This window comes from Gobius niger, assembly GCF_951799975.1.
Source record: "Gobius niger genome assembly, chromosome: 9".
Lineage (NCBI taxonomy): Eukaryota > Metazoa > Chordata > Actinopteri > Gobiiformes > Gobiidae > Gobius > Gobius niger.
In genome coordinates, this window is record NC_136860.1 from 36,758,894 (window position 1) to 36,785,657 (window position 26,764).

The 26,764-nt window shown below is 40.2% G+C and overlaps 1 protein-coding gene across 1 annotated transcript; it reads left to right on the forward strand.

The window, feature by feature from the left end:
* Positions 1-25,089, forward strand: lmln (leishmanolysin-like (metallopeptidase M8 family)). Its single transcript, XM_079563420.1, has 16 exons — positions 1-363; positions 2,470-2,570; positions 2,648-2,678; positions 2,881-2,963; positions 4,546-4,663; positions 8,164-8,342; positions 9,551-9,656; positions 9,764-9,858; positions 11,833-11,950; positions 13,281-13,388; positions 16,050-16,237; positions 17,252-17,384; positions 19,868-20,027; positions 22,899-23,029; positions 23,108-23,318; positions 24,943-25,089. Exons 1-16 carry the CDS (start codon positions 226-228, stop codon positions 25,041-25,043), a joined length of 2,001 nt encoding a protein of 666 aa, XP_079419546.1. The 5' UTR covers positions 1-225; the 3' UTR covers positions 25,044-25,089.
* The last annotated feature ends 1,675 nt before the right edge of the window (positions 25,090-26,764 follow it).

Consider the following 26,764-nt stretch of genomic DNA (forward strand, 5'->3'; position numbering starts at 1 on the left):
CCGCCGATCTGCCGCCGCCGCTGCCCGCCTCCAGCTCACCTCACTCCCGCTGCCATCGCCCTCAGCTCCCGGCCTCCTCTCCGCCTCCAGGATCATCGCGGGATGCTGACATGTCCTGACCCATCCCGAAAGCGATGTATGGGCCGCGCACGGAGAGGACCGGGCCGGTGGAGAGGGAGCTGCTGACTGCGGGGGCTCTGGAGAGGCTTTGGCCGGGATTGGAGGATGGATCCGCGGCTCACGGGCGATGGGAAGCCGGCGACAGTGCCCTGGGTCCTCTGCTCCGCGCTCGTCGTGTCCTCCCTGGCTGTTTTTGCGAGCTGTCACGGCACATGCAACCACAGAGTGCCCGCTCCCGGTGAAGTAAGTCGCTGTCAGCGGTTTAGAAGCTTTTATAAGAACATAATAAGATCATAATAGTTCAACGGCCGCGGACACTGAGGATGCTAAGCTAATGCTAGGCTAACTAGCACGCTAACCTCCAGCTCCTCCTTATAAACGCGTAATAACAATGTATTTTTGGCAATGAAAACTGGTCTACTACTAACTTCAAGCCGTTTTAATGATTTAACATAGATTTTAAAAAAAAGAAGTTAAAAATAAGGTTAAACTGAGCAATTCTTGCAAGCACAGTGGCTAATGTTTGACTTAATGGGTGTATTTATTATTACCTAAACAGAATATTTTGATGACAACCACCTAGATTTATCAATTGTAGATTATTAACCAGCTCTACGGGTCTGTTTCAATGATATTACACCATTTTATTCACTTTTCAGACTTTGTTATTGTAATTCAGCATCATGTTGGTCCATTGAACCATCTAGGGCTGTCACGGTATGAACATTTTACCTCACGGTTATTGTGACCAAAATGATCACTGTTTTTTATTAATGTGTGTTAATATGTTCAGAAAGCATTGATAGTCCTGCACAAACTGGAATAGTTTCAAAAAAGTTTAACAGTGTTTATTACATAAAAAAATAGAGACAAAGCCTTTTAAAGTAAAGGAACTCTAACGATGTGTTGTTGATGTTTCGAGGGTTTTACATGGACTATTTATAGCGTCAGAAACGAAGAAGAATATTTTTGAACAAGATAAACCGTCTGTATCACGACTAGGGCTGCAGCTAACGATTATTCTGATAATCGATTTATCGACCGATTATTTTCATGATTAATCGCTTGGCTGTGAAAGGTGCATGGAAATTGTATTTTTTTCAATTTTTTTATCACATAAAGCTAAAGTGGCGCCGCTTGAGGACGTGTTGATGGAGTAAACTTAAAGTAAACATTTGTAGGAGGCTCTTTGTGCTAATTCTGCTTTGTGATTGGACGAGACAAAGACAGATGTTTATGAAATTTACGACGTACAAAACACTGCAGACCCGAACATTAAAAACAAAGTAGGTTTTCATCCTAAATACATAATTGTCATGTCATTTTTGCTCTATTTTAGTCTGTGTTCACTAGAAAACAATGAATCGATTGCTGAGATAGTTGACAACTATTATAGTAATCGATTAGTTGTCGATTAATCGATTAGTTGTTTCAGCCCTAATGAAGACACGGCTTATGCTGGCGGTGGCGCTGCAGCCGCACTATGGGGCGACTCGTTACATTCTCCCTCAACCCAAAGTCCCACATCAGCATTTCAGCTAAAGCGCTAATGTTAGCTTCCTGCTATAGAGCTGTGGGAGACGGTCACGCTAACGTTAGCTTCCTGCTATAGAGACACTTTTTCCTGCTCGTTCCACAAACAGGAAAACTGTCTCTATCACTGTCCTTCAGCTTCTTCAAACACACAAACATGTCCAGACTTCAGGCTCGGGCTCTGAGGCTGATCCTGCGCTGTCGTGTCGGACATGATTCCAGCTTAGAGAAAGTTTTGTTTTGGTTGTAGCTACAGAGGCGCCTGCGGCAGTTTCAGCAGACAAAAATGACAAAAATCGAGCAAAAAAGTGACAGAAATCCATCAAAAAATGAAAAAAATCCAACAAAAAATGACAAAAATCCAGCAAAAAAATGACAAAAATCCAGCAAAAAAATGAAAAAAATCCAGCAAAAAAATGACAAAAATCGAGCAAAAAAGTGACAAAAATCGAGCAAAAAAGTGACAAAAATCCAGCAAAAAAGTGACAAAAATCCAGCAAAAAAAGACAAAAATCCAGAAAAAAAGACAAAAATCCCAAAATTAAAAATTAGAAAGAAAAAAAAAATTTGAAAAAAAAAAATTTGAAAAAAAAAAATTAAAATTAAAATTTAAAAAAAAAATTATAATAGATTTTTTGCGATTATGCTAATTTTGTAATCGTTTACTGTTGTAATCGAAATCGTAATCGAATTTCGATTAATTGCACAGCCCTAAATAAAATCACACATAAAATTAGCACATTAAAATAGAGGGCAGTTATTCAATATGAAAAGCCTTTTTAAAGAGGTGAGTTTTGAGTTCTTCTGTTTCTCCAGATGATCCACGTCCATCTAAATCATGACCGTTTGACCAAGAGGAGTTCGGGTGACGATCTTCAGCTGAGAATTAAAATAATCTACGACCACAGCGTTGACGAGTGAGTCTCATGATCTGGTTAATACGTCACCCGTGCGTAATCTGAACCGAATGCAAACGCCTGCTTTGTGTGTCCAGGCTTCCCGCAGACGAGAGGAGGCTGGTGAAAGTGAGTACACGTTTTTAAGCACGTTTTCATTTCAACATAATTCAACTTAAATGTAACTGCGCCGCCTTTATTTACAAGACCTGTTGAAAAGAGCGCCATCTACACTTGTTATTGTGTCACGTCAAGTCAATGAGTTGTGCGTAAATGAAACTCAGTCATTCTTAGATGTTTGGTATGAACTTACACATCCTGTCTTTTCCAGGATAAGCTTTTCCCTCAGGCCATTGACTACTTACAGCGAGCCTTCAGCGTCAGGCACAGAGTGGGGCCAGTGCTCCTCAGCAGGTGAGACGTCTCCTTGTTCATCACCAGGGCCTGGACTGGGACTGAAACACAGCCCTGGACTCGGACCAGCCCGGCCCAAATCAGCGTAATTGTGACTTCCACAAATACATATTTTAACCTCTTAACTCCCGCCTGAACCGAGAGCATTTTCCCCAGTTCGGCTTTTAATTGTTGTTTTTTTGATCGGCATCATCAGCAGAAAGAGCGGGAAAGGTGGTCGTAGAAACAGAAGCAAAATCATTCATATAAATAATAATGGTCCCATAACTGAACCTTGTGGTGCACCGTACATACCAAATGTAAAAGCTTCTCGACTGGACATCAACAATGCAAATTTGAAAGCTAAGACCTACAAAAGTGACCTTTTTCCTCGCGTTGTTGCTGTGTTGTGTCACCTTTTGTGTGTTTTTCCTTTTTCTTTTTTTTTTCTTTTTTGTCACATTTTTGTAGAATTTTTGTCACTTTTTGTAAAATTTTTGTCACATTTTTGTAGAATTTTTGTAATTTTTTTGTTGAATTTTTGTCACTTTTTGTTGAATTTTTGTCACATTTTTGTTGAATTTTTGTCACTTTTTTATTGAATTTTTGTAATTTTTTTGTTGAATTTTTGTCACATTTTTGTTGAATTTTTGTAATTTTTTTGTTGAATTTTTGTCACATTTTTGTTGAATTTTTGTCACATTTTTGTTGAGTTTTTGTCACTTTTTGTTGAATTTTTGTCACATTTTTGTTGAATTTTTGTCACTTTTTTGGTGCTTTTTTCCCAAGAATCTTTTTGATTAGGGTAAAGCCAAACTGGAGAAAATGTGCTCCTTCAGGTGGCAGTTAAGGGGTTAACCTCTGACCCCCCGCCTTAACACTAACGAGTGCATTTTCCCCAGTTCGGCTTTTTATTATTATTTTTTTTATCGGCATCATCAGCAGAAAGAACGGGAAAGGCGGTCGTAGAAACAGAAGCAAAATCATTCATATAAATAATAAATAATAACGGTCCCAAAACTGAACCTTGTGGTGCACCGTACTCCACGGAATTCCTTTCAGATTCATGTTTTTTTATACTGGGCTTTACCCAAATCTAAAAGCTTCTCGACTGGAGATCAACAATGTAACGCCTCATTTGAAAGCTAAGACCTACAAAAGTGACCTTTTTCCTCGCGTTGTTGCTGTGTTGTGTCACCTTTTGTTTTTCCTTTTTTTTCTTTTTTGTCACATTTTTGTTGAATTTTTGTCACATTTTTGTTGAATTTTTGTCACATTTTTGTTGAATTTTTGTTGAATTTTTGTTGAATTTTTGTTGAATTTTTGTCACTTTTTTGTTGAATTTTAGTAATTTTTTCGTTGAATTTTTGTCACATTTTTGGTGCTTTTTTCACAAGAATCTTTTTGATTTGGGTAAAGCCAAACTGGAGAAAATGCACTTGGTTAAGTTTGTTTCACACGAGCCCAATGAAGCCGTTACTAAGAATAAAAGAGAAGAAAGTCTCAACAAAATCCTAAAAGGAACGTGTTTTTGTTACATACTTGTTTTTTTTTGCATTTGTCCCTGATTATATTAAATCTTTGTTTATATATTCACTCACAGACAATGTTCTACCAACCAGTACCTGCGGAAGAGAGATGACCCGCACCGCTACTGCCAGGGCGCCTGTGCCGAAGTCACCAGATGTGGGCCTGTCATGGTCCCACAGCACCACCTGCAGGTCAGTGTGAGGACTTCGCTGCTTCGTTAAAGGGATGTTTCAGGATGTTTGACATAGGGCCTCATTTCCTAGTTATCCAGAGTGTTTTTTCTGTAATTCATGCAGTTCTTATGTTTGAAGAGTTTCGTGGCGCTAGGCTAGTGCGAGGCTAGTGCATGTCTATGGTATCAGCTAGCCTGCCTTAAAAACAGTGTGACCCGCTCCACAGAGCACCTGAGGCAAATCACTGATAACACCAGACTAACCATATACATGTCTGTGTCCATAGAGTCATTTAAAATACCTTATATTTGAGCAGCATCAGCTTCGTGGTCGTATAAGCCAGTGTTTCCCAACCAGGGGTACGGGGACCTCTTGGGGTACTTGGACTTACCTCAGATTTAAAAAGGAGGGGAAAGAGATCGCTTCAATATTACTTTCAAAGAAAAGTTAGTTTTTATTATGATTTTGAGTAAAAGGCTTGACTTTGAGAGTATTCTTGCAGTATTTTGAATATTACACTCTACTAAATACTGAATAATCCATGTTTCGTTGCTTAAGTAGTTAAGATTTTGGCAGGATCATTGAGGTAGGGGATACTCGGAGTATAAATTAATGCCTCAAGGGGCACATGGGACAAAAAAGGTTGGGAACCACTGGTATAAGCTACGCGGCGGCGGAGTGATCTGCTAGAAAATAGTCCCTCAAAATGTGATCATTCATGTGATGCAGGTCAGTTTTATTCCAGACATGACTCTATGGACACAGACATTTATATGGTTAGTCTGGTGTTATCAGTGATCTGCCTCAGGTGCTCTGTGGAGCGGGTCACACTGTTTTTAATGCAGGCTAGCTGATACCATAGACATGCACTAGCCTTGCACTAGCCTAGCGCCACGAAACTCTTCAAACATAAGAACTGCATGAATTACAAAAAAAATATCTCCAGAAATCAGCAACACTGAGGCCCTATGTCAAAGATCCTGAAATATCCCTTTAACCTCTTAACTCCCACCTGAACCGAGCACATTTTCTCCAGCTTTACCCCAATCCAAAAGCTTCTGGAAAAAAGGTGTGAAAATGTGAAAAAAAACTGAGACGAAAACAATGATGAAAATGTGAAAAAAGTGAGAAAAAATGGATGAAAAATTTACAAAAAATGACAAAAAAGTGAGAAAAAATTGATGAAAAATTTAGAAAAAAATGGACGAATTTTTTTTTTTTAAAATGACGAAAAAGTGACAAAAATTGACCAAAATTTGACAAAAAAGTGAGAAAAATTTGACGAAAAATTGAGCAAAAATGGACGAAAAAGTGACAAAAATGAGACGACTGCCCAACAAAAAAAAGTGATGAAAAAAAATCTGATGTGAGGAAAAAGATCCATTTAGTTTTGTAGGTCTTTCAAATGAGGCGTCACACTGGCCTACAGGATTTGGGTAAAGCTGAAGTGGAGGCGGGAGTTAAGAGGTTAACTCTCCAGCCTCACGACTAGTATCTTCTCTGTTCTTTTCTCTGGTTGGGGTTTTCGCGTGTCCTCTGTGTGTGGGGATGTGGCGCTCTCTCGATCACACGTGTCCTCTGTGTGTGGGGATGTGGCGCTCTCTCGATCACGCGTGTCCTCTGTGTGTGGGGATGTGGCGCTCTCTCGATCACACGTGTCCTCTGTGTGTGTGTGGATGTGGCGCTCTCTCGATCACACGTGTCCTCTGTGTGTGGGGATGTGGCGCTCTCTCGATCACGCGTGTCCTCTGTGTGTGGGGATGTGGCGCTCGCTCGATCACGCGTGTCCTCTGTGTGTGGGGATGTGGCGCTCTCTCGATCACGCGTGTCCTCTGTGTGTGGGGATGTGGCGCTCTCTCGATCACGCGTGTCCTCTGTGTGTGGGGATGTGGCGCTCTCTCGATCACACGTGTCCTCTGTGTGTGGGGATGTGGCGCTCTCTCGATCACACGTGTCCTCTGTGTGTGGGGATGTGGCGCTCGCTCGATCACACGTGTCCTCTGTGTGTGGGGATGTGGCGCTCTCTCGATCACACGTGTCCTCTGTGTGTAGGGATGTGGCGCTCTCTCGATCACACGTGTCCTCTGTGTGTGGGGATGTGGCGCTCTCTCGATCACACGTGTCCTCTGTGTGTGGGGATGTGGCGCTCGCTCGATCACACGTGTCCTCTGTGTGTGGGGATGTGGCGCTCGCTCGATCACACGTGTCCTCTGTGTGTGGGGATGTGGCGCTCGCTCGATCACGCGTGTCCTCTGTGTGTGGGGATGTGGCGCTCGCTCGATCACACGTGTCCTCTGTGTGTGGGGATGTGGCGCTCGCTCGATCACGCGTGTCCTCTGTGTGAAAAATTGAGACAAAATGGACGAAAAAAATGGACGAAAAACTGACAAAAAAGTGAGAAAACTTTGACGAAAAATTGAGAAAAAATTGACAAAAAAATGAGAAAAAATTGACAAAATTGAGTATCTTCTCTGTTCTTTTCTCTGGTTGGGGTTTTCGCGTGTCCTCTGTGTGTGGGGATGTGGCGCTCTCTCGATCACGCGTGTCCTCTGTGTGTGGGGATGTGGCGCTCTCTCGATCACGCGTGTCCTCTGTGTGTGGGGATGTGGCGCTCGCTCGATCACACGTGTCCTCTGTGTGTGGGGATGTGGCGCTCTCTCGATCACGCGTGTCCTCTGTGTGTGGGGATGTGGCGCTCTCTCGATCACACGTGTCCTCTGTGTGTGGGGATGTGGCGCTCGCTCGATCACACGTGTCCTCTGCGTGAAAAATTGAGACAAAATGGACGAAAAAAATGGATGAAAAACTGACAAAAAAGTGAGAAAACTTTGACGAAAAAGTGACAAAAATGGACCAAAATTTGACAAAAAAGTGAGAAAAAATGGACGAAAAAAATAAAAAAAATGACGAAAAACTGACAAAAAAGTGAGAAAACTTTGACGAAAAAGTGACAGAAATGGACCAAAATTTGACAAAAAAAATGAGAAAAATTGGACAAAAAATTGAGAAAAAATTGACAAAAAATATTTAAAAAAAATGACGAAAAACTGACAAAAAATTGACCAAAATTTGACAAAAAAGTGAAAAAAATTTGACGAAAAATGTAGAAAAAAAATGTACAAAAAAAATACAAAAAATTTACGAAAAACTGACAAAAAAGTGAGAAAAATTTGACAAAATTGAGTATCTTCTCTGTTCTTTTCTCCGTGGGCCTCTCTGGTTGGGGTTTTCGCGTGTCCTCTGTGTGTGGGGATGTGGCGCTCTCTCGATCACGCGTGTCCTCTGTGTGTGGGGATGTGGCGCTCGCTCGATCACACGTGTCCTCTGTGTGTGTGGGGATGTGGCGCTCTCTCGATCACACGTGTCCTCTGTGTGTGGGCATGTGGCGCTCTCTCGATCACACGTGTCCTCTGTGTGTGGGCATGTGGCGCTCTCTCGATCACGCGTGTCCTCTGTGTGTGGGGATGTGGCGCTCTCTCGATCACACACGTGTTGTTGTTTTTGTGTCGGGTCTGCAGCAGTGTAAGGTGTGCAGCGAGTCGGGGAAGTCCTGCGGTCCGTCCGGTCCGGCCGACGGTCCCGGAGTGCAGGGCTCTGACTTCGTCCTCTACGTCAGCGGCATCACCACGGAGCGATGTGGGCAGGAGAACATCGTGGCCTACGCTGCCTACTGCCAACTGGAGGCACAGCTGGACCGGTGAGACGCTGTCAGACAGACTGCCGTTCTTTCTGCTCCTTCTCCTTTTTTAATGCAAACATATTATTAGATTCAGTAATGAGCTGTGAAGCCATTATTCTTGCATCAATGTTATTACAAAAAGAAAAATATTTGAAAATCCTCTATCTAATAAAGAAAATAGTTTTTTTATTTACTCTCATTCAAAGAAAAAAAAGTAGATCTACCACAGTCCTGTCCACATCTGTCCTGGTCCACATCTGTCATGGTCCACCATGACCCACCACGACTGGGACAAACATGACTTTACAGCAGATACAAATGGTTAGGGTTTGTTTGTTTGTTTTTTAGAATGAGAGTAAATAAAACAACTTGTGTGTACTTTGTAATTGTAATAATAATTTTCCATATATTATGTTTGGCGCAGTGGCTTATGGGACGGCACATAGCTCCTAATCACCGTTTAGTTAGCATCAGAGGTCCCTATGCTAAAGTGGCTATGATAGTTAGCATCAGAGGTCCCTATGCTAAAGTCGCTATGATAGTTAGCATCAGAGGTCCCTATGCTAAAGTGGCTATGATAGTTAGCATCAGAGGTCCCTATGCTAAAGTGGCTATGATAGTTAGCATCAGAGGTCCCTATGCTAAAGTGGCTATGATAGTTAGCATCAGAGGTCCCTATGCTAAAGTGGCTATGATAGTTAGCACCAGAGGTCCCTATGCTACAGTGGCTATGATAGTTAGCACCAGAGGTCCCTATGCTAAAGTGGCTATGATAGTTAGCATCAGAGGTCCCTATGCTAAAGTGGCTATGATAGTTAGCATCAGAGGTCCCTATGCTAAAGTGGCTATGATAGTTAGCACCAGAGGTCCCTATGCTAAAGTGGCTATGATAGTTAGCACCAGAGATCCCTATGCTAAAGTGGCTATGATAGTTAGCACCAGAGATCCCTATGCTAAAGTGGCTATGATAGTTAGCATCAGAGGTCCCTATGCTAAAGTGGCTATGATAGTTAGCATCAGAGGTTCCTATGCTAAAGTGGCTATGATAGTTAGCATAGAGGCTCCCTTTCCTAGCTACTTCCTAACTGACAGCCCAATTCGGTGGCTTCTTATCATGGCGGACACTGACGCACATCCGGTTTGGCGTTACAGCTCTTACCGTGTTTCCTTTTCACCTTGATTATTGCTAATGCTGCTCTTCTGTCACTTCCCCCCTTTGTCCACAGACCCATAGCCGGCTACGCTAACCTGTGCCCGGCCAAGATCTCCTCCCAGCCGCAGGAGTTTGAGGGGATGCTGTCCACCGTCAAACACGAGATCATCCACGCTCTGGTCAGTTCGACAGAGACTGTCTTTTTAATAATCTTGGCCATTTCGTTCATGATTTAATCTTGGTTTTAAATATTTCCTTTCATTAACGGTGTATTTTGTTTCCACAGGGATTTTCTGCAGGTCTGTTCGCGTTTTACCACGACGACGAGGGCCGGCCTCTCACCCCTCGCTTCGCCAGCGGACTGCCCCCCTTCAACGAGACGTGAGTCTGAGGCCGCTCTCAGTCGTCCAGGTGTATTTTGTTGTTTCAAATTTCAAGTGTAATGGTTTTGTATAGCCCGATATCACAACAGAAGTCTCCTCACAGCTGCACCAAACATTAAGGCAATAAAACAGAGCAATAAATATGATAATTAAAAGTTCAGGTGAATCCAGGCAAATATAATGTCCAATAGGAGGCAGCGACGAGCGGCGTGGGCGTCCCCCGTCCTTAGACTCTCCAGCACGGCAAGGAAAAAGTCAAAAACCCGGCAGGAGAAAAGAGAAACCTTGAGGAGAACCACAGAAGGAGAGATCCACTCCCATGGACGGACAGGCTATAGAGACCCAGGGCCGAAGGATCCCTCAGCAGACGGGCCAGTCCTCAGATTCCAGAATGCAGGTTCCTCCGTTCGATCTAGACAGGCACTCCCGAGGGGGGGGGGGGGCAGGAGACACCATGTGAATAGTGATGAACAGACTACAGATAAATTAAGTATTGTATCATGATAAGAGAAAGTCTGCAGTAAGAAGAAGAGGATAGAGCTCAGTGGACCGTACTTCCCACGGCAGTGTTTCTCCTGTTGTTGTAAAGGTTCTCATAAAGTAGTCATCTGGAGGAGGAGGTTTTGTTGAAGATGTGTCGCTTCTCATCTTGAGGCTGAGAGGGACGGTTAACGGAATTAGTTCATTTATTAATTTATTTGAATGGGACAGGGCATGTTAATGAACAGACAACTAGTGCTGTAAATATGCCGGATTTAGCTCAAGGCTAATTTCCACCCGCAGTCCCATAAAAAACAAGACAGGAACATACAAAATATAAAACATACAAGCCACAACACACGGACAAAACAGGCAAGTTATCCATCTAGTTTTGGTGAAAAAAAAATGGGCCTTTAGCAATATATTATATGTATATTTTTCTTGACTGATTTATTGAGTTTTGAAACCTAAACAAAAAAAAAAGTGTTTATTCAAAGACAACAGAAAATCTCCTGAAAAATTGACTTTCTATTTAAGGCGAGACACTGCAGGTGAATAGGGGAAAAAATAAATAAATGTAGAGATGTCAATTTGAAGCTTTTGCTGAACATCACAGATATAAATATGAGAAACAAATGTTTTGCACTTTTTCTGTCATTTTATGTTTTCACATAAAAATAAGGCATTTTGAGCATTAAAATGGCCAAAATTGCCAAAATCAAAATAATGAATTGATCCAGATTAAATGTTATGGTTTTATTTTATTGACATATTAGTGACTAAGATTTTTTCAGAGGGGATTTTGGATATTTTGTTTAGTTTTTCAATAAACTAATCATCAGTGAAAAAATCTGTAAAAACTCAAATTCCGCCTGTTTTTTTGGTTTCAAAGCTGAATAAATCAGGCTAGGAATTAGATATTAAAAAATCCCTCTGAAAAAACCTTCTAAACCTTGTTGTGTCTCAGCCTGTAAAGTGTGGAGTCTGTGGGAGCTTCTATAAGGGCTCAGGCTCTGCCCGAGTGCGGCTTCTCTCATTCAGAGAAAACCAGCCCTGAAGTTTTGTAGCGAGTGCGCATGCTCGGCCCGTTCTTCCACTTTTCCGCTCCAGCGTCTCGTAGGAGGAAAAACACCATATTTGGGTGAAAGCGTCATCACGGGGCCCCTTAGCAGGACACGTGGATGTCAAATCTGTCAATATTTATGAATGAAAACCCGCGGGAAAGGCGGCCTTTCTACTTCCGGGTCGCCCCCACCTCGCAGACAAAACATCATCAAATAAACATCATCATTTTTATATCTGACATGAAAACTAAGATGTAAAGGGAGGAAAACAGATACAAATCTCCACTTCCACCACTGCGGGAAACATCAATACTTTCACCTAAAGTGTCTCGCCTTAATCAGTAAACTAAATGAATCCATAAATTAATAATAATAGATGTTCTGCTTATAGTTGTGTCTCGCCTAAACAGCACATTGATCTCTTGCAGCCTGGGCCTGTACCAGTGGAGCGACGCTGTGATCCGCAGAGTGAACCGACTGTGGAACACCAGAGGGGGCGCCATGGTGCAACACCAGGTCCACGTCCTCGTCACCCCCAGAGTCGTGGTGAGAAACTTTCACATTCAAGCACCAGGGCTGGATATAAGTAATACTTAACTAAAACCTCTGATTAACACAGGACTTCATTTTGTTTTTCTATCAAGTCTCCTTTACTTTCATGTCAAAGTACAGGAGAGCCTTGAGTTGAAAGTTGGAGATGGATGGAAAGGCAAGAGAAGGAGCTATGAACCCCTTAGGTCCCACCTGAACCGAGCACATTTTCTCCAGTTTGGCTTTACCCCCAATCCAAAAGCTTCTGGAAAAAAGCTGTGAAAATAGCAACAAAACTGAGACGAACAATTGATAAAAAAAATGACAAAAATGTGACAAAATGTTACAAAAAAATACAAAAATATAATAAAAATTTGAAAAAAAATTGACAAAAAATTGACAAAAAAATGACAAAAATGTGACAAAAAAATGACAAAAATGTGACAAAAAAATACAAAAATATAATAAAAATTTGAAAAAAAATTGACAAAAAATTGACAAAAAAATGACAAAAATGTGACAAAAAAATGACAAAAATGTGACAAAAAAATACAAAAATATGATAAAAATTGGACCAAAAAAAAGACAAAAAAATGACAAAAATGTGACAAAATGTTACAAAAAAGTGACAAAAATTGGATAAAAATTGGACAAAAAAATTGACAAAAAATGACAAAAATTTGATTAAAAAATAATGAAAAAATTACAAAAAAGTGACAAAAAAAATGATGAAAAAGTGGCAAGAAAATGACAAAAATGTGACAAAAAAAATGACAAAAATGTGACAAAAAAATGACAAAAATTGGATTAAAAATGATGAAAAAATGACAAAAATGTGACACAAAATGTGACAAAATTTTACAAAAAAATACAAAAATATGATAAAAATTTTTTAAAAAAAATTGACAAAAAATGACAAAAATTTGATTAAAAAATGACAAAAAATGGACAAAAAAAATGACAAACAAATGACAAAAAATGGATAAAAAATGGAAGAAAAAGTGACAGAAATGTGACAAAAATGTGACAAAAAAATGACAAAAATGTGACAAAAAAATGACAAAAATGTGACAAAGAAATGACAAAAATATGATGAAAAAATGATGAAAAAATGACAAAAATGTGACAAAAATTGTGACAAAATGTTACAAAAAAAGACAAAAATGTGATTAAAAAAAAAGACGAAAAAATGCCAAAAATGAGTTGACTACCCAACAAAAAAATGATAGAAATGATGATGACGTGAGGAAAAAGATCCTCTCGGTTCAGGTGGGAGTTAAGAAGTTAAGGCGCCATTTAAATCCTTTATGCCTTTTATAATTAAAGTTGATCTTTGTGATTTTAGGAGGAAGCGCGGAGACATTTCAAATGTCCCATCCTGGAGGGAATGGAGCTGGAGAATCAGGGAGGAACCGGCACCGAGCTCAACCACTGGGAGAAGAGGCTCCTGGAGGTGGACACTTTTATTCTGTCTCCGACTCTGGACCTTAAATCTCACTTTCACACATTGTGCCTTTATTTATTTTACTGCACTGAAATGGAGCAAAGGATTGTGGTCAAGCGTTTGATTTTACAGCATGATTTTTAGGTTCTGGAAGAAGCTCAAGTTGAGAAGAGGCAGGATTCCTTTATCTGATATTTGGTGTTTTAAGAGTTTACTCATTCATTTTAAACTTAGATTAATCTAACTTTTGAAATTTGATTCTTCACTATTATTATATTCATTATTCATTTACATAAAACACTGTCATTTAAAGTGTTTTCTCGATTTTATTAATAAACCATTTCATACATATTTGTGAAAAGCCCAAAAGCTTGCAATTAGTAGTTTCAATTAATCTGATTAATCCATGATTAAAAAGGTGATTTTCTTTTGATTCATTGTGAGTTAAGCCGTTAACGTTGACAGACCTACATTTAAACCAATAATAGTCAGATATATTCCTTTTAACCTCTTACCACCCGTCTAAACCGAATGCATGCTGTCCTCTTTGGCTATAGGCCTGTGTAACACCTCATTTGAAAGCTAAGACCCACAACATTTATATTTTTCCTCGTGTTGCTGCTGTGTTGTGTCACCTTTTTATTTATTTTCAAATTTTTGTCACATTTTTGTTGAGTTTTTGTCACTTTTTTGTTGAATTTTTGTCACTTTTTTGTGGAGTTTTTGTCACATTTTTGTTGAGTTTTTGTCACTTTTTTGTTGAGTTTTTGTCCTTTTTTTGTTGAATTTTTGTCCTTTTTTTGTTGAGTTTTTGTCACTTTTTTGTGGAGTTTTTGTCACATTTTTGTTGAGTTTTTGTCCTTTTTTTGTTGAGTTTTTGTCCTTTTTTTGTTGAGTTTTGTCCTTTTTTTGTTGAGTTTTTGTCACTTTTTTGTGGAGTTTTTGTCACTTTTTTGTGGAGTTTTTGTCACATTTTTGTTGAGTTTTTGTCCTTTTTTTGTTGAGTTTTGTCCTTTTTTTGTTGAGTTTTTGTCCTTTTTTTGTTGAGTTTTGTCCTTTTTTTGTTGAGTTTTTGTCACATTTTTGTCACATTTTTTAATTTTTTTTTGTCACATTCTTGTTGAGTTTTTGTCAAATATTTGTTCAATTTTTGTCCTTTTTTTGTTGAATTTTTGTCACATTTTTGTCACATTTTTGTCACTTTTTTGTCACTTTTTTGTCGCGTTTACATCCTTCTTTTCTTCTCATTTTTTGTGGCTGTTTTGGTGCTTTTTTCCCAAAAAGCTTTTTGATTAGGGCAACGCCAAACTGGAGAAAATGGGATCCGTTCAGGTGGGAGTTAAGAGGTTAAACAGACATTTAGAGACAGTCAGTACCAGTGATCACCATTTTGTATTATAAAAAATGATCAGTTATTATATGGGCAAAAACAATGTTCATGAACAAGGCCGTGCTTCCCTCCAGCTGATCTGTGTTTAAGCCGGTGTAGCTACAGTATATAAGCTTTATAAGTTGAGACCATTCCTATTGGCTTGTTGCTCGGTGTGGCTACGCTAGTTCCTCTGACCTGAAGGTGTGAGCGCCTGGACTTCCTGTCTGTTTTCTTTTCCTGGAAAAATAATCATATTTTCTAAAGATTATGTTGTGGGCGGTGAGTTCCCGGTAGACGATCATTTACTGTTTGTTCAAATCATGAAGTTCAGATCAGAGACGCCTGTGATCATGAAGGATTGATAGTTTGTCTTGAAGCTAAAGGCTAACATGCTATAAAAGAATATATATAAAGGCACTATTTCAAGTTGTGTAAAGCATTAACCCCTTAACTCCCACCTGAACCGAGCACATTTTCTCGACGAAAACAATGATGGAAAAGTGGCAAAAATGTGGCAAGAAATTGACAAAAAATGGACGAAAAATGACAAAAAAGTGACAAAAAAATGACAAAAATGTGACAAAAAAATGACCAGAAAATGACCAAAAAATTACAAAAAAATTACAAAAAAAATGACGAAAAAGTGACAAAAAATGACAAAAATTTAACAAAAAAATGGCAAAAAAGGGACGAAAATTCTGACAACATTTTTTACAAAAATGTGATATAAAATGACCAAAAAATGACAAAAAATGACAAAAAAATAACAAAATAATGACAAAAAAATGACAAAAAAGTGACAAAAAAATGACAAAAATGTGACAAAAAAAATGACAAAAAAATGACAAAAAAATGACAAAAAAATGACAAAAAAATGACAAAACTTTAACAAAAAAATGGAAAAAAGGTACGAAAATTGTGACAAATTTTTTTACAAAAATGTGATATAAAATGGTCAAAAAAATGATGGAAAAAAAATGTGATGACGTGAGGAAAAAGATCCTCTCGGTTCAGGCGGGAGTTAAGAGGATAAATTAGCCTTTAGCTTCAAGACAAACTCCCTGATCCTCACAAACATAAACGTCTCCTCAATGGAAATATTTCTACCAGGAACTCACAGGTCTGAGCTCATCTTAATGGAAATGAATACGAACAGGAAGTGCTAGCGCCCACAGCTTCAGCTCAGAGGAACTAGCGTAGCCACATTGTGCAACAAGCCTATTGAATATCTTCTCAGGTTTTAGAGTTTCTAAGTTTGGGAGAGTGGTTATTTCTGATCATTCTCTGTCCCTCTGCAGAACGAGGCGATGACGGGCTCGCACACTCAGAACCGCGTGTTCTCGCGCCTCACGTTGGCGATCATGGAGGACAGCGGCTGGTACCGGGCCAACTACAGCCTGGCCCAGAGGCTGGACTGGGGCCGCGGACTCGGCTGCGACTTCGTGATGAAGAGCTGCAAGTTCTGGATGGACGCGCAGAGAGAGAGGTATGAAGTACAGTAACACCTGACTTAAAGGGGCTGGATGCAAGTTGGCCATTTTATACTCACTGCTGCCACCTCAGGTCATACGTGTAACTGCAGCTTCTATATAAAGCTCGTGCATGACGGCAGTTTGGACCCGGAGTGACACCTTTCTGAGTGACAGGATTCTAGAGGCAGTTGTGGTGAGCAGGTCTGAGCTCATCCTACACATTAGGACATGGAGGAACATGTAGGGGAGGAAAATACTTCATTTTAACATTTTTAAACTCCCTGTAGTCCCTTTAAAGGGGGGGTGTTCTGCAAAATGATGGCGGCCATTTTAGGGATAGGTTTATGTGACATTTTTTGTTGAATTTTTGTGACATTTTTGTTGATTTTTTGTGACATTTTTGTTGATTTTTAGTCAATTTTTAGTCAATTTTTTGTCGATTTTTTGTCAAATTTTTGTAAATTTTTTGCTGAATTTTTGTCATTTTTTCGTTGAATTTTTGTCATTTTTTCGTTGAATTTTTGTCATTTTTTTGTTGAATTTTTTGTCAATTTTTTGTTGAATTTTTTGTCATTTTTTTGTTGAATTTTTGTTGAATTTTTGCCAAATTTTTTGTTGATTTTTTGTCATTTTTTTGTTGATTTTTTGTCATTTTTTTGTTGATTTTTTGTCAATTTTTGTTGAATTTTTGTTGAATTTTTGTCCATTTTTTGTTGAATTTTTGTCACATTGTTGTCTTTTTTGTTGTTGAATTTTTGTCATTTTTTTGTTGAATTTTTGTCATTTTTTTGTTGAATTTTTGTCAATTTTTGTTGAATTTTTGTTGAATTTTTGTCACATTTTGTTGAATTTTTGGCTGATGGCGGCCATTTTAGGGATAGGTTTGCCTGAATCCTCCTAGGTCTGCATTTACAGACCAACAGAATGTTTGTCATCATTGTAGTGTGATATAGACGGTGCTATGGGGCTGAAAAAAGCAGAATACCCCCTCTTAACGAGATCTTCGCTGATGCTGCCGTTTGCTACAGGAGACATTCGGTGACTCCGTTCTGTGACACGGTGCGGGCGTCTCCTCTGCAGCTCACCTGTCGGCAGGACCAGCTGGCCGTGGCCGTGTGTAACCTGCAGAAGCACCCCCAGCCTCTGCCTCTGGAGTACCAGGTACCCACAGATGAACAGATGAGTGTTCTTTCCCTGTCCTGTGTAGGGCTGGGTACCGTTAAACGGTTCCTACTTGGTACCGACCGAAAAGCTCCTCCTTTTTTTTTTTCGGTGCTAATTTTCGGTACTTTTTCTCTCCAAACGTCAATAAATGATCCACAGTGAGTCTAAAAAAGCCTGAACTCATGAGCAGCTTCAGCACAAATCCAGAAGCAAAGCTGTAACTTACTCACACTTACAGTAGGTCAAGGTCAAATTTATTTACAGAGCACATTTACAAACAGCAGCCACTGCCCCAAAGGGCTGTACAGATTCATAAAATAAAACAATCAACATTTATTACAAATAGAAAATAAAATCAACACGAGAAAATGCTCAGCTCGTGCCGAAGGCCAGTGCAAAAAAGTGAGTCTTCAGCGAGCGCTTGAAACTCTCCAAAGATGTGGCAGTTCTAATATGTAAAGGGAGAGAATTCCACAATTTAGGGCCAGCTACAGCGAAGGTTCTGTCCCCTCTGCTCTTCCGCTTAGACCTGGGATGGTCTAAGCCAGTGGTTCTCAACCTGGGGGACTTGACCCCCATGGGGGTTGCGAGACAAATTTGGGTGGTCGCCAGATCATTTAGATAAAATATACATATTTTCTTTAGCAAATAATCTAATGTTTTATTGTAGCATGTGTTGCTATTGTACCAGAATGCCATTATTTGTTTGTAGTTTGATGAATTTTATTTCAGCCATTTGTTTTTTTTTTCTTTGTTTCTTAAGAATTATGTCGGCTAATGTTCCTATTTCTCACGGTGTGACCCGGGCGGGGGGTCACGAACCCCTTTACCTTTTGTAATGGGGTTCGCGGCTCCAAAAGGTTGAGAACCACTGGATTAAGCGAACAGTAAACTGGTTAAAAACCAGAACTAACCCTCGAATGAATAAGAAACTAGACTCTTAGACAAATAGAAAAGCAGAAACACATTTACCTGTACCTGTACCTGTACCTGTACCTGTACCTGTACCTTTACCTTTACCTTTACCTTTACCTTTACCTTTACCTTTACCTTTAGCTTTAGCTTTAGCTTTAGCTTTACCTTTACCTTTACCTTTAGCTTTAGCTTTAGCTTTACCTTTACCTTTACCTTTACCTTTACCTTTACCTTTACCTTTAGCTTTAGCTTTAGCTTTAGCTTTAGCTTTACCTTTACCTTTACCTTTACCTTTACCTTTACCTTTACCTTCAGCTTTACCTTTACCTTTACCTTTACCTTTACCTTTACCTTTACCTTTAGCTTTACCTTTACCTTTACCTTTACCTTTACCTTTACCTTTAGCTTTAGCTTTAGCTTTACCTTTACCTTTACCTTTACCTTTACCTTTACCTTTAGCTTTAGCTTTAGCTTTACCTTTACCTTTACCTTTACCTTCAGCTTTACCTTTACCTTTAGCTTTACCTTTACCTTTAGCTTTAGCTTTAGCTTTACCTTTACCTTTACCTTTACCTTTAGCTTTAGCTTTACCTTTACCTTTACCTTTACCTTTACCTTTACCTTTACCTTTAGCTTTAGCTTTAGCTTTAGCTTTAGCTTTATCGTTACCTTTACCTTTACCTTTACCTTTACCTTTAGCTTTAGCTTTACCTTTACCTTTACCTTTAGCTTTAGCTTACCTTTACCTTTAGCTTTACCTTTACCTTTACCTTTACCTTTACCTTTACCTTTAGCTTTAGCTTTACCTTTACCTTTACCTTTAGCTTTAGCTTACCTTTACCTTTAGCTTTAGCTTACCTTTAGCTTTACCTTTACCTTTAGCTTTAGCTTTAGCTTTAGCTTTAGCTTTAGCCTTAGCTTACCTTTAGCTTTACCTTTACCTTTACCTTTACCTTTACCTTTACCTTTAGCTTTAGCTTACCTTTAGCTTTACCTTTACCTTTAGCTTTAGCTTTAGCTTTAGCCTTAGCTTACCTTTAGCTTTACCTTTACCTTTAGCTTTACCTTTAGCTTTACCTTTACCTTTAGCTTTAGCTTTACCTTTAGCTTTACCTTTACCTTTAGCTTTAGCTTTACCTTTACCTTTACCTTTAGCTTTAGCTTTACCTTTACCTTTACCTTTACCTTTACCTTTACCTTTACCTTTAGCTTTAGCTTTAGCTTTAGCTTTCTCTCTTTTTATCACGGCTTTAGTGGGAATTCTGAGAAAAACATGAAGCTCCAGGCGACGCTGCTGCTCCTGTTTTCTGATGTTTGGACTTCCTCCTGAACCAAACTTTTCCTGCACATTATTTTAACTCAATTAAAATAACACAGGTATCGAAAAAAGTACCGTTAAGGCACCGGTACCGAAAAGCAGGTATCGCTAAAGTAGTGGTATCGGAAAAAAACGAACGGTTCCCAGCCCTAGTCCTTTAATTCATTCTGTGATTTGACCTCAACCACAGGACACAAGAATCACTTTATCTACTTTTCTCTAACGCCGTGCCTCATCTTGTCCACAGTATTTCGATCAGATCCCGGACGTGAGCGCGGAGCAGTTGGCGTTTTTCGGCGGCGCGGTGGAGATCGCAGACTTCTGCCCCTTCAGCCAAGAGTTCAGCTGGCACCTGAGCGGAGAGTACCAGAGGAACTCCTACTGCCGCGTGTCCGAGAACCAGCCAGGTCACTGCCCTGAAGACACTTATGCTTTCGCCCGGTCAATGGGTTTTCAAGAGAGGTCGACCGTTATTGGAGGATTTTACAATATCGGCCGATCTAGCACCGAAAAAAAGATATCTCCGAAAGTGATAGAGACTTTCCCTCCCACCGCACTGCAAAAAGTAATGAACTAGATCAGTATAAACATCTCAACTTGAGCACAATAATCCAAATTTTAGTTGTTTTGACTCTTTAAGAAGATTATTTCACTTGTTCTGAGATGTTTCTGACTCGTTTCGATACATTTCGTCCTTATTTCAGGTCATTTTCTTTGCCAATGGGGAAAGAAAATTGGTCTTATCTCATTGGCAATTTTACTTTCTTATTTCAAGCGAGATTTACCCTAGAACTGGTCTGAAATGTCCTCAAACAAGCAAAGCAAACTGGGTGAGATCAGGAAAAGTGTCTAAATGAGTGAAAACCGCTCAAAACAAGAAACATTTCCTCAATTCAAGTCATTTAAGACAATGCTTGATACCTTTAGCTTTAGCTTTACCTTTACCTTTACCTTTACCTTTACCTTTACCTTTACCTTTACCTTTAGCTTTAGCTTTAGCTTTAGCTTTAGACAAAAGTGTCTAAATGAGTGAAAACCGACAAAAACAAGAAACACTTCCTCAATTCAAGTCATTTAAGCCAATGCTTGATACCTTTACCTTTACCTTTAGCTTTACCTTTACTTTTAGCTTTAGCTTTAGCTTTACCTTTACTTTTAGCTTTAGCTTTAGCTTTAGCTTTACCTTTACCTTTACCTTTACCTTTACCTTTACCTTTAGCTTTACCTTTACCTTTACCTTTACCTTTAGCTTTAGCTTTAGCTTTACCTTTACTTTTAGCTTTAGCTTTACTTTTAGCTTTAGCTTTAGCTTTACCTTTACTTTTAGCTTTAGCTTTACCTTTACTTTTAGCTTTAGCTTTAGCTTTAGCTTTACCTTTAGCTTTAGCTTTAGCTTTTAGTTTCTGACTCGTTTCGATACATTTCGTCCTTATTTCAGGTCATTTTCTTTGCCAATGGGGAAAGAAAATTGGTCTTATCTCATTGGCAATTTTACTTTCTTATTTCAAGCGAGATTTACCCTAGAACTGGTCTGAAATGTCCTCAAACAAGCAAAGCAAACTGGGTGAGATCAGGAAAAGTGTCTAAATGAGTGAAAACCGCTCAAAACAAGAAACATTTCCTCAATTCAAGTCATTTAAGACAATGTTTGATATTCACTTTTTGCAGTGGACTCCCTAGGCCTCAGGGTAAATTGGTTAGCTACAAGTTTGTTAGATATAAGTTTCACTAAACCTTAGTGAATATGTTCATGTCATGTCATTTTGAAGCACAGAACCTGGAGAATCCCATCGCTAAGTCTGTTTAAAGCTAACTTGGCTACTGTGTGCGCTCGAATTATTTGGAACTGCACAACAGCCTGGGGACCATGACCGAAATTTTCGCGTGGATTTGGGAACCAATCACAGAGCGAGGAGGGACGGCAAGACGATGACGCGCTATTCGATATACGGAAGCTTGTAGTTTATTTATGGATAAAAAAAAAAAAAGCTCATCATCTCATACGATGATACGATTGGCTGTGGCCTCGTGCAGACGCATGATAGACCAATAAATGACTATGGACGATCGTAAACCTCACCTCTCCAACGAGAAAATGAATTGGTGTCCCCAGACTAAATATCACTTGTGATTTTAGTCTGGTGTTAGCCAGGCTAGTTTAAAGCAGCACTAAGTAACGTGTTTACCTTAATAAATCCTTTCCGTAGTCCCTATGGGGGTAATACAAGTGTTAATGGGATGATTGGAGGGTCTTTCATCTCCCCCTGGTGTCTCTGGACAGAAAACCATGTTTGCAACTTGAACTGCCACCGGACCGGAGTCACCAATACACACTAATGGAATCACAAAGAAGAAGCTAATGGGCAAAGCTAACTGTGGGCTAGCGTCACTTTAAACAGTATTTAGAGCAAAGTTTGAGTGAAAAATGTCGATTATATATAATCTCTCCCTTCGCCGCCTTTTCTGTCAGCGTAGTATTTACTCTCACGGACAATTAATAACTTGCTGCAACACCTGCAGTTGCGCTTATGCCCTCTAGGGCCAAGAGTTAGTGCTGTTTTAACCCCTTAACTCCCACCTGAACCGAGCACATTTTCTCCAGTTTGGCTTTACCCCAATCCAAAAGTTTCTGGGAAAAAGCTGTGAAAATAGCAACAAAACTGAGACAAAAACAATGATGGCGATGTGACAAAAAAGTGATGAAATATTGATGAAAAAGTGGCAAAAATGTCACAAAAAATGACAAAAATGTGACAAAAAAATGACAAAAAATGACACAAAAAAAATTACCAAAAAAAAATGACAAAAAAATTGACAAAAAAATGTTACAAAAATGAGTTACCCAACATAATACCCAACAAAAAAATTATGAAAAAAAAATCTGATGACGTGAGGAAAAATATCCTCTCGGTTCAGGCGGGAGTTCAGAGGTTAACCCCCACAATTGTATTTTTGATCACTGAGCAAAAATGCCACAGCAACAGTATGCTAATGCTAATGTCAATTTTTCTTTTCTTTTTTTAACGGCAACTAATCAAAGCTGAGACAGAAACATAATAAAGTAAAATCGAAAACAGCCACTGCTGCAGTGGCCGAGTATTTATGTTTCTACAGACATTTGGAAATCATTTCAGCGTCGGACAATAAAAATCCCTCCAAAAATCCCCAATAAAAATCCCTCCAAATAAAGACTGTCATAGTGATTTTGCAGACCTTGACAAATTCGCTTGATTTATTCCTTGTTTCTACAGTGAAACCCTGTCCTGTTGTCGTTGCAGACTGGTGGAGGAACTACGGCGCGGAGCAGTACGGCCCGAGCTCCGTGTGTCTGTATCAGAAAACCGCCTTCGTGATGGAGCAGTGCACCCGGAAGATGAGCTACCCGGACTGGGGCTCCGGCTGCTACAAGGTGCTGCTCGCTGAAGCTCACTCCAGCAGGCCATGGTTTACACGGCCTGACTTTGTCTCCGCCTCCTCTTCCCTCCAGGTGTCCTGCTCGGCTCAGGGCCTGGTGGTTCACGTCGGGGACCAGTGGTTCCTCTGCCTGAGGAAAGGGCAGCCTCTCAGCGTGAGCGTCCGGGCCAACGACTGGGTCTACAACGGGGTCCTGGTGTGCCCGTCCTGCCACGACTTCTGCGACGACTGCCCCCTGCCCCACCTGCTCCCGCCCGGAAACACCTCCAGGAGCAACCCCATCGGTCTGTGTTCAAGTGTTTAGTAATGTGACGCTGTACGGAGGCGCTAGCAATTCTAATTTTAACTTCTGACTTCTTCTTAAGGCGAGACACTTTAGGTGAAAGTATTGATGTTTCCCGCAGTGGTGGAAGTGGAGATTTGTATCTATTTTCCTCCCTTTACATCTTAGTTTTCATGTCAGATATAAAAATGGTGATGTTTATTTGATGATGTTTTGTCTGCGAGGTGGGGGCGACCCGGAAGTAGAAAGGCCGTCTTTCCCGCGGGTTTTCATTCATAAATATTGACAGATTTGACATCCACGTGTCCTGCTAAGGGGCCCCGTGATGACGCTTTCACCCAAATATGGTGTTTTTCCATGACAAAAAAATGACAAAATGTGACAAAAATTTGATGAAAAAATGACCAAAAAATGACGACAAAATGACCAAAAAATGACCAAAAAATGACCAAAAAATGACAAACAAAATGTTTTAAAAAATGACGAAAAAATGACGAAAAATGACAAAAAAGGACAAAAAATTACAAAAAATTCTGAAAAAATTCCGAAAAATTGATTAAAAAAATGACAAAAAATGTATTTAAAAAATGACCAAAAAATGACAAAAAAAGTGACAAAAATGTGAAAAATGTGACAAAAATATGATAAAAAATTGATTAAAAAATTGATGAAAACAAATACAAAAAATTTACAAAAAATGACAAAAAAATGAAAAAAAAAAAATGACAGAAAAGTTACAAAAATATGGTGTTTTTCCTCCTACGAGACGCTGGAGCGGAAAAGTGGAAGAACGGGCCGAGCATGCGCACTCGCTACAAAACTTCAGGGCTGGTTTTCTCTGAATGAGAGAAGCCGCACTCGGGCAGAGCCTGAGCCCTTATAGAAGCTCCCACAGACTCCAAACTTTACAGGCTGAACATTCTGAAGGTTTTTTCAGAGGGATTTTTTAATATCTAATTCCTAGCCTGATTTATTCAGCTTTGAAACCAAAAAAACAGGCGGAATTTGAGTTTTTACAGATTTTTTCACTGATGATTAGTTTATTGAAAAACAAAATATCCAAAATCCCCTCTGAAAAAAATCTTAGTCACTAATATGTCAATAAAATAAAACCATCACATTTAATCTGGCTCAATTCATTATTTTGATTTTGTTGCCCAAAATATAGGCAAGTTTGGCCATTTTAATGCTCAACATGCCTTATTTATTTTTTTAGGCGCATTGAGTTGTCTTGTGTACGAAATGCGCGGTATAAATAAAGTTGCCTTGCCTTTTGTGAAAACATAAAGTGACAGAAAAAATGCAATACATTTTTTTCTCATATTTATATCTGTGATGTTCAGCAAAAGTTTCAAATTAACATCTCTACATTTATTTATTTTCCCTGTTCACCTGCAGTGTCTCGCCTTAAAGGGATATTTCAGGATGTTTGACATAGGGCCTCATTTCCTGGTTATCCAGAGTGTTGCTGATTTCTGGAGATATATTTTTTTGTGAAGGGGAGCAAAGGAACCGGGGGGAGGGGCTTAGAGACAGAGCGCTTGTTGAACCAGGAAGGGAAACTTTGAATGAGCTGTTTTCCTATTCATTTTGTTTTCTTTTCTTTCTTCTGTCTGTATTTCCAGACCCGTGCTCCAGCTCTCCAGGTCTGGCCATCACGCTGTGGCTCTTGATGCTCAACCTGCTCCCCCTTGTGGCCGGACTGACGCTCTGCCACTGTAGCTGATAAACGTTTTGACAGGTAGCCGGACAACGACGGCTAAAAACGCGGATTAAGCGTCTCGTTCTGAGCTACAAAACTTTCCTACTTTGGTCTTTTGGCGATGTTATGTTCATTTCTCAGGACTTTCTTCAGCTTCTCAAGTGACTGTTAGAACCGATCTCTGTCCCTTTTCTCACCCTCTTTTGTCACCCTCAAGTTGGCTGACAGCTTTGAGAACCGATTTGCCAATTCCATTTGTTATTTCCATTTCCACCTTTAATAACGTGCTCAAATGTAGCATCCAGTGAAGCGGAACATGACATACTGTAAATGTCGAAAGGAAAGGTTGGAGCTGCGCCTGAATGTCCGCCCTAACCCCTCAATCGTTTTCTGAAGCACAGAGCCCTTGTCCTGTTGGAAGTTTGACCTGGGGTTGTTCTGATACAGATACTGCTATCGGATTTATGGAGTAGGGATGTCACGGTAACCGGTGTAGCGGTAAACCCCGGTAAAAATTTTGACGGTGAAAATGACCGTCTTGTTTTGTGTTTTTATTATTATCTCGGTGAATAACCGCACCCGCGGTGTTGGCACGGTGAGCCTCACCAGCCACCGTCTCATCTGCTGCAGTTTCCGCGCATGTGCACTTTGTTGTTTGCAACACAAACAAAAACTTTCTCGAAGCTGGAATCATGTCCGACACGACAGCGCAGGATCAGCCTCAGAGTTCAGTTTGCGGAGCGTGCAGGAAAAAGTGTCTCTAAAGCAGCAAGACTTCGAACCTGTGACTCTCCTGCGTGACCGTCTCCCACAACTCTATAGCAGTAAGCTAACGTTAGCCGTCTCCCACAGCTCTATAGCAGTAAGCTAACGTTAGCGTGACCGTCTCCCACAGCTCTATAGCAGTAAGCTAACGTTAGCGTGACCGTCTCCCACAGCTCTATAGCAGTAAGCTAACGTTAGCGTGACCGTCACAGCTCTATAGCAGTAAGCTAACGTTAGCGTGACCGTCTCCCACAGCTCTATAGCAGTAAGCTAACGTTAGCGTGACCGTCTCCCACAGCTCTATAGCAGTAAGCTAACGTTAGCGTGACCGTCACAGCTCTATAGCAGTAAGCTAACGTTAGCGTGACCGTCTCCCACAGCTCTATAGCAGTAAGCTAACGTTAGCGTGACCGTCTCCCACAGCTCTATAGCAGTAAGCTAACGTTAGCGTGACCGTCTCCCACAGCTCTATAGCAGTAAGCTAACGTTAGCGTGACCGTCACAGCTCTATAGCAGTAAGCTAACGTTAGCGTGACCGTCTCCCACAGCTCTATAGCAGTAAGCTAACGTTAGCGTGACCGTCACAGCTCTATAGCAGTAAGCTAACGTTAGCGTGACCGTCTCCCACAGCTCTATAGCAGTAAGCTAACGTTAGCGTGACCGTCACAGCTCTATAGCAGTAAGCTAACGTTAGCGTGACCGTCTCCCACAGCTCTATAGCAGTAAGCTAACGTTAGCGTGACCGTCTCCCTCTATAGCAGGAAGCTAACGTTAGCGTGACCGTCTCCCTCTATAGCAGTAAGCTAACGTTAGCGTGACCGTCTCCCTCTATAGCAGGAAGCTAACGCTAGCGTGACCGTCTCCCACAGCTCTATAGCAGTAAGCTAACGTTAGCGTGACCGTCTCCCTCTATAGCAGGAAGCTAACGTTAGCGTGACCGTCTCCCTCTATAGCAGTAAGCTAACGTAAGCGTGACCGTC